The 15824-nt window shown below is 49.2% G+C and overlaps 1 protein-coding gene across 1 annotated transcript in view; it reads right to left on the bottom strand.

The window, feature by feature from the left end:
• The window catches only part of PKHD1L1 (PKHD1 like 1), a 330520-nt gene that overhangs the window by 76331 nt on the left and 238365 nt on the right, over positions 1 to 15824 (bottom strand). Inside the window, exon 69 of the mRNA XM_063925269.1 lies at positions 3423 to 3655. Within this exon, the coding sequence (XP_063781339.1) occupies positions 3423 to 3655 (233 nt within the window). The remainder of the gene's footprint in view (positions 1 to 3422; positions 3656 to 15824) is intronic.

The raw sequence follows: 15824 nt of genomic DNA, 5'->3' as shown, positions 1-15824 counted from the left end.
ATGCCACAAAGCATCCCGCTTACAATACTCCAAACAGCACAGAGACAAGCCTCAAAACTTCTGGAACAAAGTCATTTGGAGTGATGAGACCAAAATTTAACTTTTTGGCCACAACCATAAACGTTACATTTGGAGAGGAGTCAACAAGGCCTATGATGAAAGGTACACCATTCCTACTGTAAAACACGGAGGTGGATCGCTGATGTTTTGGGGATGTGTGAGCTACAAAGGCACTGGAAACGTGGTCAAAATTGATGGCAAGATGAATGCAGCATGTTATCAGAAAATACTGGAGGAAAATTTGCACTCATCAGCCCGGAACTGTGCATGGGACGTACTTGGACGTTCCAACATGACAATGATCCAAAACACAAGTCCAAGTTGACCTGTCATTGGCTACAGCAGAATAAAGTGAAGGTTCTGGAGTGGCCATCTCAGTCTCCTGACCTCAGTATCATTGAGCCACTCTAGGGAGATCTCAAACGTGCAGTTCATGCAAGACAGCCCAAGAATTTACAGGAACTGGAGGCTTTTTGCCAAGAAGAATGGGCAGATTTACCATCTGAGAAAATAAAGAGTCTCATCCACAACTACCACAAAAGACTTCAAGCTGTCATTGATGTTAAAGGGGGCAATACACGGTATTAAGAACTGGAGTATGTAAACTTTTGATCAGCATCATTTGGGTAGTTTCTGTTTTCATTATCATTTAAAAAGAGTAAACACAGTTGTTTGACAATAAATGGCTTCACCCAACCACTAACCATGAGTGAAAGAAAAGTTTGTGAGTTATCATTCATATTCTCTGACAAATGGCCAGAAAATCACAAATTCTGTTAGGGTATGTAAACTTATGAGCACAACTGTATAGTGATACCTCCAGTATAATAGAAATATATAGTAATGCCCCCAATTTAATAACAATATAGAGTAATGCCTCCAGTGTAACAGGAAAATAAAATACAGCCACTGTCTCACTCCCAGTAACCCTGACAAAGTGGGAGGAGCCGTCATGCTGCCAAGCACCATGGTCTTGTCGCTTTGTGGCACATTATAATTGTGGTAATGGCAAAGTTGGTTGCAGGTGGTACTGCGTACCTGCTGCCAAATTCTTAAGGGTACTCCGTACCCGAGCGTACCCGCATACTTGCACCGCTGATCATCAGTTGCTTAAAGTTCATTATTGCCGCTTTGGCACTTCACCGGTTTTTCGCAGTGAAGTGCCTCCACACATCACCTGTATGTATGATACCCGGGCCTGGCGTCATAGTGATGCGCTATGTATGCCCTCCAGTGATGTGCAGTCCTGCTTCCTAGTGCTGTTCGTTCAGGCCCCACGCATACGCACTAATAATCATGCCAACCTGTCACCCTGCGCATGCGCGATTCATCTATAAGGACTCCTGGGTCCTGAGTCATACATAGTAACATAGTATCTGAGGTTGAAAAAAGACAATTGTCCATCGAGTTCAACCTATTTGTGGTCTCCTATGCATGATGATTTGACTAAAATTTCTGACTGATGCTGCTGTCAGCCGTTGCATTTTATCCCTATTTATAGTAACTATAATGCATGAATATGCACCATACCCCTGGATATCCTTATCCATTAGGAATTTATCTAACCCATTCTTAAAGGTGTTGACAGATTCCACCATTACAACTCCCTCGGGCAGGGAATTCCAAACATGTATTGTCCTTACCGTGAAAAAGCCTTTACGCCGTATTGTGCGGAATCTCCTCTCCTCTAACCTGAGTGAGTGTCCACGAGTCCTCTGTGTTGATCTAACCAAAAACAGGTCCTGCGCAAGATCTGTGTATTGTCCCCTTATATATTTGTAGATGTTGATCATATCCCCTCTTAGTCTCCGCTTTTCCAATGTAAACATGCCTAGTCTTTCAAGCCTTTCCTTGTATTCCATCGTCTCCATGCCCTTAATTAGTTTGGTCGCCCTCCTCTGTACCTTTTCAAGCTCCAGGATATCCTTTTTGTAGTACGGTGCCCAGAATTGTACACAGTATTCAAGGTCGAGCGTGGTAGCGCGCATGCGCTATTTTCCCAGCTCCCAGGGTTGCGTGGAGAAGCCCTAATGACGCCGTGGACTGTCAAGAAAGTTTTATATGAAAAAAACGAACCCACAGTGAAGTACTACCGTGTTGCAGCGCCAGCCCCAGACAGGTGAAGTAACAGGAGGGGAGGATCATGAGGTGAAGAGCCACCTCGCCGTTAATACATTAGTTATGGTTCGCCTTCCCATGCACACAGCACGGCTCACGTTATTGTTCTATGCGCTATGTGCATTAGTAAAATCCCAGCTGAGAGAAGCTTCATACACTGCTGTGAAGCAAGGAATGCAGGACTTAGCGTGTGCAATGTGCACAAAGGGGGTGGTAGTCATGTGACCGCCGGTCGGCTGACCGACAGTCACATGACCTCCTCCGTGAGCCCGACGGCTCACTATCCCGATGGTCGGCATGCCGACCAACAGGGACTATTTTCACTCGTGGGTATCCACGACACCCATAGAGTAGGAATAGAACCCGTGGCGACCGCAGTTCACCACCGAGCCCGCACCGTGGCGAGTGCAGCAAGCCCGCAACGGGCTTGCTGCACTCGCCCTCCCCGCCGGGATCCCGGCGTCGGTATGCTGCCGGGATCCCGGCGTCGGTAAGGTGACCGGCGGTCAGGAGACCGCCGGTCACGCGTACTACACCCGCACAAAGGCACCTAGCGACGCTTCATACATCTACCCCTGAATTAGTACCTCAGTCAGGTTGATTACACCATCTGTGCACAAGTATGGATATCCCTAAAATCTGGACTGCAGGGGTGCCTTGACATTTAGGAACCACTGCCTTATAGCCAGGCCTGGTGACAGGGGGAACAAAGGAGACACTTGTACCAGGTCCTGAGATATCGAGGGGAGAGAGGGAGGTTTAGCGACACAAGAGGAGGCTGTTGGAGGCTGAGAGACACAGGGGGATTGGAAGGCTGGTGAACAGGGGAAGACTGAGAGGCACAGAGGGAGGCTGAGAGACACAGGGCTTGGCTCTGAGCTACAGGGGGAGGCTGAGAGACACAGGTAGAGGGAGGCTGAGAGACATGGGGAGGCTGAGAGACACAGGCGGTTGGGACTGAGAGACATAGGTAGAGGTTAAGGGTAAGAGACACAGGGAGGAGAGTGAGGCAGAAAATTTCTTCTATGTGTGTGTGTGTGGGAGGTGGGGTGAGGAGAGTCGACCGGCCTGTACCTACTGGGGAGGCCTGGACAGCCTGTGGCTCTCTGGGTTTAATAAACCACAAGCCCCTGCGCGCTCTGCCAGACTGCTAATAGCTATACCCAGGGAGCCGCAGGTTGCCCAGGCCCGTCCTACTCCAAACAACTGTAACTGGTGCAATTCCGAAATCCTCGGGGGCTTACCCTTGTTTGGAGCCACCTGTGACACTGGGATGCGGCTTCCGTTCAGGCTGGTCAGCATCACTTTTGGAATGCGGTAGTCTCCGAGGCCGTCTCTTGGGTCTCCGTTCCACTGATATTCCGACTGCGGCACCACAGCACCAACTGCCCCCAGGAAAGAGCCATCAAGATCTTTCAGCAGCGCCTTCTTCTTAGCATCGCAGTCCATGTCTACACAGTCGGATGGGTTGGCTTTGCTGTGGTTAGAAGGAAACAAAAGAATTTGGTTGGTGATACCTAGAACATTGTCATTACTCTAATAAAAATACTCTCACTTCCACCTACTCCCTTACTATGGGGGAGATTTATCAATACTTGGCGAGAGATAAAGTGGAGAAAAGGTAAGGGGACTACTTATGTAACTACTGAAATGGCTTCCGGTAATTGCCACTATGTATTGCATCATATCAATACGATATAAAGTGGAGTTATGTAACCGTACAGTAAAATTTACCTTTTCGCCGACTTTCTCCAGTAAATGGCTCCTCCGTGATCCCAGGAAGCAGCGCGAAGGCCGACATATTGGGAGTCGACAGTGCAACAGTCGGATGAGCAGCGCAATAGTATCGGCAGTCAGCTGAGGAGGCAGAGCAGGAGTCGGCAGCGGTGACCGGAGGGGGGTGTGCAGCAATCAGCTGTGGGGGCAGAGCGTGTCGGCAGTGGCGGCTGCATGTGCTGTAAACGACAATGATCATAAGTGTCCCATAAGTGAAAGCCGGGAGACAGACATCTTCCATGCTGAGTTCCCCTGGCACCGCTGATTGGCTGCTGCAATAGCAGCCGGGGAGAACAGGGAGAAGGCAGGGAGACATTAGTCTTCGCTGCTTCTCTCCCCTCATTAGTTTCCTTACGCCATTCTGAGATGGCAATTTTTCTTTAGAGAAGCAAAATGGAAAGCACAGCGATATCCACCCTCATCCGCGGCACGTCTGAGCCCTGTTATTACCGATAAAGGGGGTCATTTCCACCCAATCGTATGCTGCACTTTGTCGCAGCTGCGCGATAGGGTCGGAACTGCGCATGCGCTGCGGCCGCATTGCGCAGGTGAGTTGTTGCCGTCGCCGGGCAGCGGCGCCGCTAGCAAAGAAAGCGGTCGCGGCAGCAACGGCAAGAAGATTGACAGGAGGAAGGCGTTCCAGGGCGTCAACTGACCGTTTTCTGGAAGTGGTGCGGTGAACGCAGGCGTGTCCAGGCCTTTGAAGGGCGGATGTCTGACGTCAATTCCGCGACCTTCAACGCTGGATTCATCTCACAGGGTAAGTAACTCATACCCTGGTCTTGTTTTACACAAAACTTATTTAGCATAGCAGGGCTGCACAAGCGATCGCAGCCTTGCTATGCAGAAAACACTCCCTCATAGGCGGCGTCTAGTTGATCGCACGGGCTGCAAACAGTTGCAGCATGCAATCAACTCGGAATGACCCCCAAAGAGCGTTTCACCATACTTCCCAACTGTCCCGCATTTACTAGGACAGTCCCGTTTTTCTGGGACTGTCCCTCTGGCCCAACCACAGGAGAACACACTGCTCCTCTGCATAGAAAGCAGATGAATAGATGATGTGTGCATGACATCTATTCACATATATGTAATAGATATGTGATACCCCAACTATGTACAGGGCCATTGGACACCCGTCTGTAATAATACGCTGCCTTGTGTGGCTATAATATGGCTCATGCTGGCTAGTGTGACAGTTGGTGGCCGTCTGGGTGGCCATCTTAGGTGTGAGGATGAGCGGGAAGTGGTGATGTAGCTCCTCCCCTGGAGATGAGCAGTAAGCAGCCATCTTGGAGGTGAGATGGAGACTGGCAGTGTGAGGGAGTGCTGCTCATTTATCCTGTGCAGAGTGGTGGTTCCCAGAGACTGGAGGTGGTCACCTGGATTGGCTCTTACTCCAGCAGGACGTAGTGGAGGAACAGGCAAGAGACAGCAGCTGCTGCACTGGTACCGACAGACAGCCCCTCTGAGACACAAGAGAGGTCTGTGGAAACAAGCCTGCAAATAGTGATCCATTCCAGATGCAGTACTAAGTAAGCCTAAACTCCAACGAGTAGTAACTAGCATACTGCATATTGCTGAATAAATACAGGAACACTTGCTGACATGCATCTATAAACTCTTGCATTGCCTCAAAGTTTTGTTGCTGCAGACAGAAGCAGCTTAAGTACCATATGTGATTACAGCCTGAGGAAGCAGCTCAGATACTTGAAAAGGACAGTTCATTTAAAGAAACACAGCTAATGATCCTTAACTGGCAGTGCAGCTTACCCCGAACCAGTGCGAGTAAAGTTGGTGGTCCCGGTGTCCCGCTGTCTCCATAGCTTCTGGCGGCCGAGTAAAGGAGGCGGAGCAGAGCCAGAGCTGGGAGACATGACTTTTAGAGACAGCCCCAGCGAGTGGTGACGCAGCTACCCTCAGAGACAGGGGCTGGACTCATACCCATAATAGGTAGGGAAGGCGGACCTTCTGTCCTTGCAGCTGAACAGTGAACAGTGTACTGAGAGACAGGACAGTGGAGACAGACACTAGGAGAGGTCTGTAGCACTTTACCCAACACAGCCCAGCCCCATTCAAACTGCAGCCCTCATTAACCATTTACTCTAGTGAATAACATATAGTATAACCAGTAACTAAAGAGTCACTGGCTGACATTTGCATGTAGGGACACTCCTGCGTTGCCCTAGAGTTTGGATGCCGCAGACAGGAGCAGCTTGGGCATTGCTGCTTAGGTACTATACAGAATTATAGTCTGCATTAGTAGCCTGTGGGGGTTATTCAGAGCTGTTACAGTAGCAAACCCAAAAAATTGGATTTTAATACCACCGGTAATTCCTTTTCTCGTTGTCCATAAGGGATATTGGGGGAAACTAGTACGATGGTGTATGGACGGAGGAGCCAGTGCACTTTAAATTTCTTCAACTGTGTGTGCTGGCTCCTCCCCTCTATGCCCCCTCCCACAGGCTGTTATAGGTAAAACATGCCAGAAGGAGAAAGGACATATATGAGAGAAGGAATAATACAACAAAGGGTGATGAGATTCACACACCAGCACACCACTAACATACAACAACCAGCAACGGCTGCTAACAACAACAGTAACAGCTGAACAGGTAACTATAGAACAAGAACCTGCAGAAAAGTCAACGCACTGAGGCGGGTGCCCAATATCCCTTATGGACTACGAGAAAAGGATTTACGGTAGGGAATAAAATCCTATTTTCTGTAGCATCTATAAGGGATATTGGGGGAAACTAGTACAATGAGGATGTCCCAAATCTTCCAGAACGTGTGGGAACGTGCGGAAACTGCTGCAGCACTGCCTGCCCAAACTGGGTATCCTCTTTGGCCAGGGTATCAAACTTGTAGAATTTCACAAAAGTGTTCTTCCCTGACCAGGTAGCAGCTAGGCATAGTTGCAAGGCTGAGACTCCACGGGCAGCCGCCCAGGAAGAGCCCACTGATCTTGTACAGTGGGCCTTTAGAGACTGTGGAACCGGTAAGGCTGCCGACGCATAGGCCTGTTGGATAGTAAGCCTAATCCAACGAGCAATGGACTGCTTTGAAGCAGGGCAACCCTTTTTCTGCACATCATAAAGCAGGAACAAGGAATCCGTTTTTCTGACCCGAGCTGTACGCTTGACATAGATCTTCAAGGCACGAACAGCATCCAATGCCTCTGGAGGAACAGAAGCATCAGAACTGGACGGAACCACGATAGGTTCATTCAGATGAAACGCGGAGACAACCTTCGGCAGGAACTGCTGTCTAGTCCGGAGCTCCGCTCTGTCCTCGTAAAAGACCAAGTATCGACTTTTACATGACAAGGCCCCTAATTCTGAAACACGTGGAGCAGAAACCAGGGCCAGTAACATTACCGTCTTCCACGTGAGGTACTTGTCTTCTACTGTCATCAGAGATTCAAACCAGGAGGACTGTAGAAATTTCAACACTACATCAAAATCCCAGGGTGCCATAGGCGGCACAAAGGGAGGTTGCATGTGGAGTACGCCTTGCAAGAAGGTCTGAACTCCTGGTAACACTGCCAATTTCTTTTGAAAGAAAATGGAGAGAGCTGAAATATGGACCTTAATGGAACCCAGACATAAGCCCTTATCCACACCAGCCTGCATAAAATATAGGAAACGTCCCAAGTGAAACTCTGCAGGCAGATACGAGTATTCCTCGCACCAAGAGACATATCTCCTCCAGATATGATGATAGTGTTTTGAGGTCACCGGTTTCCTGGCCTGAACCATTGTTGCAACAACCTTTTTGGAAAGGCCCTTGTGAGCTACGATGTTCCGTTCAACCTCCATGCCATCAAAGGAAGACGCCGTAAGACCGGGTAGATGAACGGTCCTTGTTGAAGAAGATCGCTTCTGAGAGGTAGCGGCCAAGGGTCTTGGATGGACATGTCCAGAAGATCCGCGTACCTTGCCTCCGAGGCCAATCGGGGGCAATCAGAATTGCCTGGACACCTTGATTCCTGATTCGCTTTAGCACTCTTGGGAGCAATGGGATCAGAGGAAACAGGTAGACTAGCCGGTACGGCCATGGCGATGCCAGTGCGTCCACTGCCTTCGTCTGAGGGTCCGTGGTCTGCGAGCAATACCAGGGAAGTTTCTTGTTGAGACGAGAAGCCATCATGTCTATTTGTGGGCAACCCCACTAGTCTTTGATCTGCTGGAACACCAGATGGTGGAGTCCCCACTCCCCCAGGTGGAGATTGTGATGACTCAGTAAGTCCGCCTCCCAGTTCTCCACACCCTGAATGAAAATTGCCCACATGGCTCTTGCATTTCTTCCCACCCAGAGGAGTATCTTTGACACCTCTCGCATGCAGGCTCTGCTTTTTTGTCCCTCCTTGTCGATTGATATAAGCCACCGCCGTGGCGTTGTCCAACTGTACCTGGATCGCGGGATCCTGGAGTAGAGGAGAGGCACTGTAGATTTCCCGAAGTTCCAGAATGTTGATTGGAAGGAGGCTTTCGTGGGCTGACCACCTGCACTGGAACTGTGCCCCTTGGGTGACAGCTCCCCATCCTCTCAGGCTCGCATCCATTGTGAGGAGGGTCCAATCCTGAATTCCGAAACTCCTGCCCTCCAGGAGATTGGAGGACTGTAGCCACCACAGGAGGGAAATCCTGACCTAAGGTGACAGCCAAATAATCCGGTGTGATCCGGACCACTTGCTCATGAGATCCAACTGAAACGTTCTGGCATTGAACCTCCCATACTAAATTGCTTCGTAGGAGGAAACCATCTTTCCCAACAATCTTATGCATAGATGTACTGACACCTGAGTAGGTTGGAGCACCATGCGGACCATTTCCTGAAGTGTTGTCACCTTGTCCTCTGGTAGAAACACGTTCTGTGTCACAGTATCCAGTCACATCCCCAGGAACAGGAGCCTCTGAGTTGGCTCCAGGTGGTATTTCTGGAAGTTGAGGATCCACCCATGGTCGGACAGAAGACGGATGGTGCGGTTGATATGGAGCAACAAAAGCTCCCTGGATCTTGCCTTTATCAGAAGATCGTCTAGATAAGGCACCACATTGATCCCTTCCAAAGTTGAAGCATCATCTCCACCATTACCTTTGTGAATACCCTCGGGGCTGTTGACAGGCCGAAGGGCAGTGCTTGGAATTGGAAGTGATCGTCCAGCAGGGCAAACCACAGGTACGCCTGATGAGGAGGCCAAAGCGGAATATGGAGATAGGCATCCTTGATATCTAAGGAGACCAGAAATTCCCGATCCTACAGGCCCGCAATCACTGCTCGCAGGGATTCCATTTTGAACTTGAACACCCTTAAATAAGGATTCAAGGATTTCTGATTCAGTATGGGTCTGACCGAACCGTCCGGCTTCGGCACCACAAACAGGTTTGAGTAAAACCCCTTGCCACGTTGCGGTAGTGGTACTGGAACAATTACGTGGGACTGGACCAATTTTCGGATAGCCTGTTGTAACGTAACTTGCATATCCTCCAAAGCTGGTAAGCTTGATTTGAAAAATCGTTGGGGGGAGTACTGTCGAACTGCAGCTTGTAGCCTTGAGAAACGAGCTCCCTGACGAAGGCATCCTGGCAGGAGGTCTCCCAGACACAGGTGAAGTGACGCAGTTGAGCTCCCACCTTGAGAGCCCCTCGAGGTGGGTGTGCACTGTTATGCTGAGGCTTTAGTGGAAGCAGAACCGGTGGACTGTTCCTGAGGACTGGTACTTGCAGGTTTTCTGGACTTACCTCTGGTACCTCTAGCCGCACTGGAGGCACCTCTGGCCTTTGATCGAAATGTGCGAGACCGAAAGAACTGGACAGACGGTCCCAGATAGGAACGTCTCACCGGCGGAGCCCCAGAGGGGAGAAACGTGGATTTCCCAGCAGTAACTTTGGAAATCCACGCATCCAACTCAACCCCAAAAAGCCATTCCCCAGAAAAGGGGAGGGACTCCACATTATGTTTGGATTTTGCGTCCGCAATCCACTGATGTAACCACAAAGCCCTGCGCGCCGACACCGCCATGGCCGACGTCCGAGCATTTATGTTCCCCATTTCCTTGAGGGATTCACAGAGGGCACGGGTAGTGTCCTAAATGTGCTTCAGGAGGGTAACCATGGTAACTAAGGGCATATCCCCCGAGAGGCCCCCCTGAATTTGCGTGTCCCAATAATGAATGGTATTGGTCATCCAGCAACCCGCAATGACCGGTCTTTGTGAAAGGCCGGCTGCAGTGTGTATAGATTTTAGGGTAGTCTCTATCTTCCGATCCCCAGTATCCTTCGTGGTAAAGAGCCCGGGGCAGTCAGCACCGCCTTCTTAGACATCCGCCCCAGGGGGTTCCTCCCAATACTTTCTACCTTGAGACGCAAATGGGAAAGTGCGCAAAAACTTTTTGGACACTTGGAATTTTTTGTCTGGATTTTTCCAGGCCTGTTTAAACAAGTCATCTATCTCTGGAGATCCAGGTTAAGTGACATTGGGCTTGTTTTGTACAAAGAAAAATGACTGCTATGAAGCAGCGTCCTCTAGAGGGAGCTGTAACACATCCCTTATAGCCAAAATGAGGGGTTCAGTACCCTGAGTAGAATCGGGATCCCCACTCATGGGATCCAGGTCATCCCCCTTATCCTGGATATCATCATCTGTATCAGACAGCAGTGCAGGTAAACCACGCTTCTGGGGACCTGCATGAGAGAGGGAGGCTGTGCATCTGCCCTAGCAGCTAAATCTGCAACAGCTTGTTGCAGCAGCTGAGTTTTCTGCACATTAGCAGTGAGCTGGGATGACATGTCTGACATCATAGTTTTAAGAGACCCAAACCAGTGGGGCTCTGTACCCGCTCTCCCAGCCTCTTCACTAATTTGTGAAGATTGACTGCATTGTTCACAGGAAACAGAGTCATAAGATAATGGAGAGAATCTGGTGTGACATACACTGCACAGCTTGTGCTTACCCATATTTCACAGTAAGTACAAACCATACTTACCTACTCTGCCAGAAGCTGCGGGGGGCTCCAGTTTTTTGGGGTAGCCCCCCGCACCCCTGGAAGAGTGGACAGGTCTCCCGCATCCTGCTCACACCCTAGTGATGCAAGCAGGATGGAGAGATAATCTCCAGTTTTCGCGGGTCTGTAGGGTGGGGAAGGGGTTAAAATTACGCAAATCGAGTCATTTTAGCCCCGCTCCCTTCCCGCGGACCCGCGAATCGCAGAATTTTACCATTGTGGGGGCAGGGCTTGGTGATGTCACAGTCCGGCCCCGCCCCCCGAAGACTCCTGCAGCGTCTCCTCTCCGGGCTTCTCCCGAAGAGGAGAAATACAATGTAGGCAAGTATGGTACAAACACATCCACTTACACACAGACAGTTATAAAGCAAGCCTGCCCTACTGTATTTGAGAGGAGACACAGAGAGAGGGAGATATATCAGCACACCCTGATCTGCACAGCCCCAGTGAGACTGTCAGCTCTGTAATCACAATAACACTAATAAATAGAGACGTGCACCGGAAATTTTTCAGGGTTTTGTGTTTTGGTTTTGGATTCGGTTCCGCGGGTGTGTTTTGGATTCGGACACGTTTTGGCAAAACCTCCCTGAAAATTTTTTGTCGGATTCGGGTGTGTTTTGGATTCGGGTGTTCTTTTACAAAAACCCCTCAAAAACAGCTTAAATCATAGAATTTGGGGGTCATTTTGATGCCATAGTATTATTAACCTTAATAACCATAATTTCCACTCATTTCCAGTCTATTCTGAACACCTCACAATATTATTTTTAGTCCTAAAATTTGCACCGAGGTCGCTGGAGGGCTAAGCTAAGCGACCCAAGTGGCCGACACAAACACCTGGCCCATCTAGGAGTGGCACTGCAGTTTTCTAGCGAGAGGATGAGTGCTTCCATTCTCATGTGAATCTGAACCACTAGCCATGAACATAGGCCAGGGCCTCAGCCGTTCCTTTCCACTCCGTGACGTAAATGGCATATTGGCAAGTTTACGCTTCTCATCAGATGCTTTTAATTTAGATTTTTGGGTCATTTTAGTGAACTTTTCTTTTTTGGATTTTACATGCTCTCTACTATGACATTGGGTATCGGCCTTGGCAGACGACGTTGATGGCATTTCATCGTCTCGGCCATGACTAGTGGCAGCAGCTTCAGCACGAGGTGGAAGTGGATCTTGATCTTTCCCTATTTTACCCTCCACATTTTTGTTCTCCATTTTTTAATGTGTGGAATTATATGCCAGTAATATATCAATAGCAATGGCCTACCGTACCGTACTGCTATATATTATATACTGGTGGTCACCAAAATTCTGCACTGTCCTCCTACTATATATACTGCGCACAACTAAAATGCACCACAGGTATGGATGGAAAGTATACTTGACTACACAGAGGTAGGTAGAGCAGTGGCCTACTGTAATATATACTGCTATATATTATATACTGGCGGTCAGCAAAATTCTGCACTGTCCTCGTGCTATATATACTGCGCACAACAACTAAAATGCAAAACAGGTATGGATGGACAGTATACTTGATGACAGAGGTAGGTAGAGCAGTGGCCTACTGTACCGTACTGCTATATATTATATATTGGTGGTCAACAAAATTCTGCAATGTCCTCCTACTATATATTCTGCGCACAACAACTAAAATGTGCCACAGGTATGGATGGATAGTACACTTGACGACACAGAGGTAGGTAGAGCAGTGGCCTACTGTACCGTACTGCTATATATTATATACTGGTGGTCAGCAAAATTCTGCACTGTCCTCCAACTATATATGCTGCGCACAACAACTAAAATGCACCACAGGTATGGATGGATAGTATACTTGACGACACAGATGTAGGTAGAGCAGTGGCCTACTGTACCGTATTGCTATAGATTATATACTGGTGGTCAGCAAAATTCTGCACTGTCCTCCTACTATATATACTGCGCACAACTAAGATGCACCACAGGTATGGATGGATAGTATACTTGACGACACAGAGGTAGGTAGAGCAGTGGACTACTGTACCGCACTGCTATATATTATATACTGGTGTTCAGCTAAATTCTGCACTGTCCTCCTACAATGCAGCACAGATATGGAGTGTTTTCCAGGCAGAGAACGTAGATATTTGCAGCACACTGAGCACAGATATTTGCAGCACACTGAGCACAGATATTTGCAGCACACTGTACAAAGAAAGAACTGAGAGGACGCAGACATGTCCTCTCGTAATCATCTCCAAAGCACAAGTGAAAATGGCGGCGACGCGAGGCTCCTTATATAGAATACGAATCTCGCGAGAATCCGACAGCGGGATGATGACGTTCGGGCGTGCTCGGGTTAACCGAGCAACTAGGCAGGATCCGAGTCTGCCTCGGAACCGTGTAAAATGGGTGAAGTTCATGGGGGGTTCGGATTCCGAGGAACCGAACACGCTCATCACTACCAATAAATGCAGTCCTAAGTAGGCCCAGGGTAGTGTACACAAGCGCTCTCCCCCTTAGCTACACCCTGTACCAGTTTCCAGCGTGTCTGTGAGGCAGAAAGCGCTGAGTGTGTGCTGTAGATGGCTGCTGTAAGCAGAGGAAGGCACCAAAACGCTGCTGGTCCCGCTCTGAGGAAGCTCCGCCCCCTCCAAAGGCAATATTTTTTATACTGGCAAAGTCTCTAAGTAAGCTTAAAACCTCTCACAAGTGCTTAGTTAAGCATTTTTGTGCCAGTGTACTCACGGGGGATCCTAGTGGGACCCCCCAGGGAGGGTCCCATACGCCGCGCCCGTGATCAGCCGCACTTTGAACCGGGGACCCCCCTAGCGGGGTTCCCGGTGTGTACTCACCACCGATGTCACCTTCAGGTTAATGTTAGGGGTGTGCGGAGTGCTGCGGCTGTGACAACAAAGCCGCAGTGCCCCGCTGAACAACTAGCCCCTCGGGACGGTGGTCCTGCAGCGGGGAAGCTGCTCTGCACCTCGCAAGGCCAGTGACCCCCCAACTCCCACGGCGCAGGTATGCTGTTGCCCTGACAGCATACCGAAAAAAATAAAAGTTTTAAATTAAATTGAAGAAAACTCTCTGGAGCTGCGCATCCTCTCCTGAGGGCACTTATTTCTAAACTGCCTGTGGGAGGGGGCATAGAGGGGAGGAGCCAGCACACCCAGTAAAAAAATTTAAAGTGCACCGGCTCCTTTGGACCCCGTCTATACCCCATTGTACTAGTTTCCTCCAATATCACTTATGGATGCTAGAGAAAAGTTAGCAATTGGGTATAACCATTTGCACTGCAGGTGAGGCAGATGTAACATGTGCAGAGAGCGTAAGATTTGGGTGGGGTGTGTTCACACTGAAATCTAAATTGCAGTGTAGAAAAAAAGCAGTAATTATTTGCCCTGCACAAAAACAAAATAACCCATCCAAATCTAACTTTCTCTGACGTCCTAGTGGATGCTGGGAACTCCGTAAGGACCATGGGGAATAGCGGCTCTGCAGGAGACTGGGCACAACTAAAGAAAGCTTTAGGACTACCTGGTGTGCACTGCAGTGACGTGCGGTGGGGTGAGGCAGGTGAGGCAGAGCCTATCCTGTCATACTTACGTTTAAACCTGAATTTTGACTGAATAATATATATGAAAAATACTTATAATTTATTTGAAATATCTTCTTTGCATTATTCTAGTAATTTTTATAGCCCAAAGTCTGAAGTAAAAAGTCTATGCCAGGTGAGGCAGTGCCTCACCTGTGTATATTTTCCACACATCTCTAATCAAAACTCACCAGATTTCCAGGAGTTTATAATGCTGCACCTGTGTATAATGCCTGGATGTACCCTTTGGCTCATATATTGCATGTAAATCTGGCTCTGGGGTTAGCAAGTGCCTCCTGAGCCATTTAGCTCACTGCATGTCCGTGGTGCACTGGCTCCTCCCCCTATGACCCTCCTCCAGACCTTAGTTAGAATCTTGTGCCCGGCTGAGCTGGATGCACACTAGGGGCTCTCCTGAGCTCCTAGAAAAGAAAGTATAATTTTAGTTTTTTTATTTTCAGTGAGATCTGCTGGCAACAGACTCACTGCTACGAGGGACTAAGGGGAGAAGAAGCGAACCTACCTGCTTGCAGCTAGCTTGGGCTTCTTAGGCTACTGGACACCATTAGCTCCAGAGGGATCGAACACAGGACCAGACCTCGATCATTCGGTCCCGGAGCCGCGCCGCTGTCCCCCTTACAGAGCCAGAAGCAAGAAGTTGGTCCGGAAAATCGGCGGCAGAAGACTTCGGTCTTCAACAAGGTAGCGCACAGCACTGCAGCTGTGCGCCATTGCTCCTCATGCACACCTCACACTCCGGTCACTGATGGGTGCAGGGCGCTGGGGAGGGGGGGGGGGGGGGGGGGCGGGCGCCCTGAGCAGCAATATTAACACCTTGGCTGGCATAGAAAGTCACAATATATAGTCCTAGAGGCTATATATGTGACAAATACCCCTGCCAGAGTTCCAGAAAAAAGCGTGAGAAGTCCAACGAAAAAGGGGCGGAGCTTGCTCCCTCAGCATACTGGCGCCATTTTCCCTCACAGCTCCGCTGGAAGGATCGCTCCCAGGCTCTCCCCTGCAGTTTCAGATTACAAAAGGGTAAAAAATAGAGGGGGGGGCACTAAATTTAGGCGCAGTAATATATATATAAGCAGCTATAAGGGAAAATCACTCAGTATAGTGTTTATCCCTGTGTATATAGCGCTCTGGTGTGTGCTGGCATACTCTCTCTCTGTCTCCCCAAAGGGCTTTGTGGGGTCCTGTCCTCTGTCAGAGCATTCCCTATGTGTGTGCGGTGTGTCGGTACGGCTGTGTCGACATGTTTGATGAGGAGGCTTATAT

Source organism: Pseudophryne corroboree, chromosome 5 (genome assembly GCF_028390025.1).
Source record: "Pseudophryne corroboree isolate aPseCor3 chromosome 5, aPseCor3.hap2, whole genome shotgun sequence".
Lineage (NCBI taxonomy): Eukaryota > Metazoa > Chordata > Amphibia > Anura > Myobatrachidae > Pseudophryne > Pseudophryne corroboree.
Note: the sequence above shows the minus strand (reverse complement) of the source record. Positions and strands in the feature narration are given on the sequence as shown.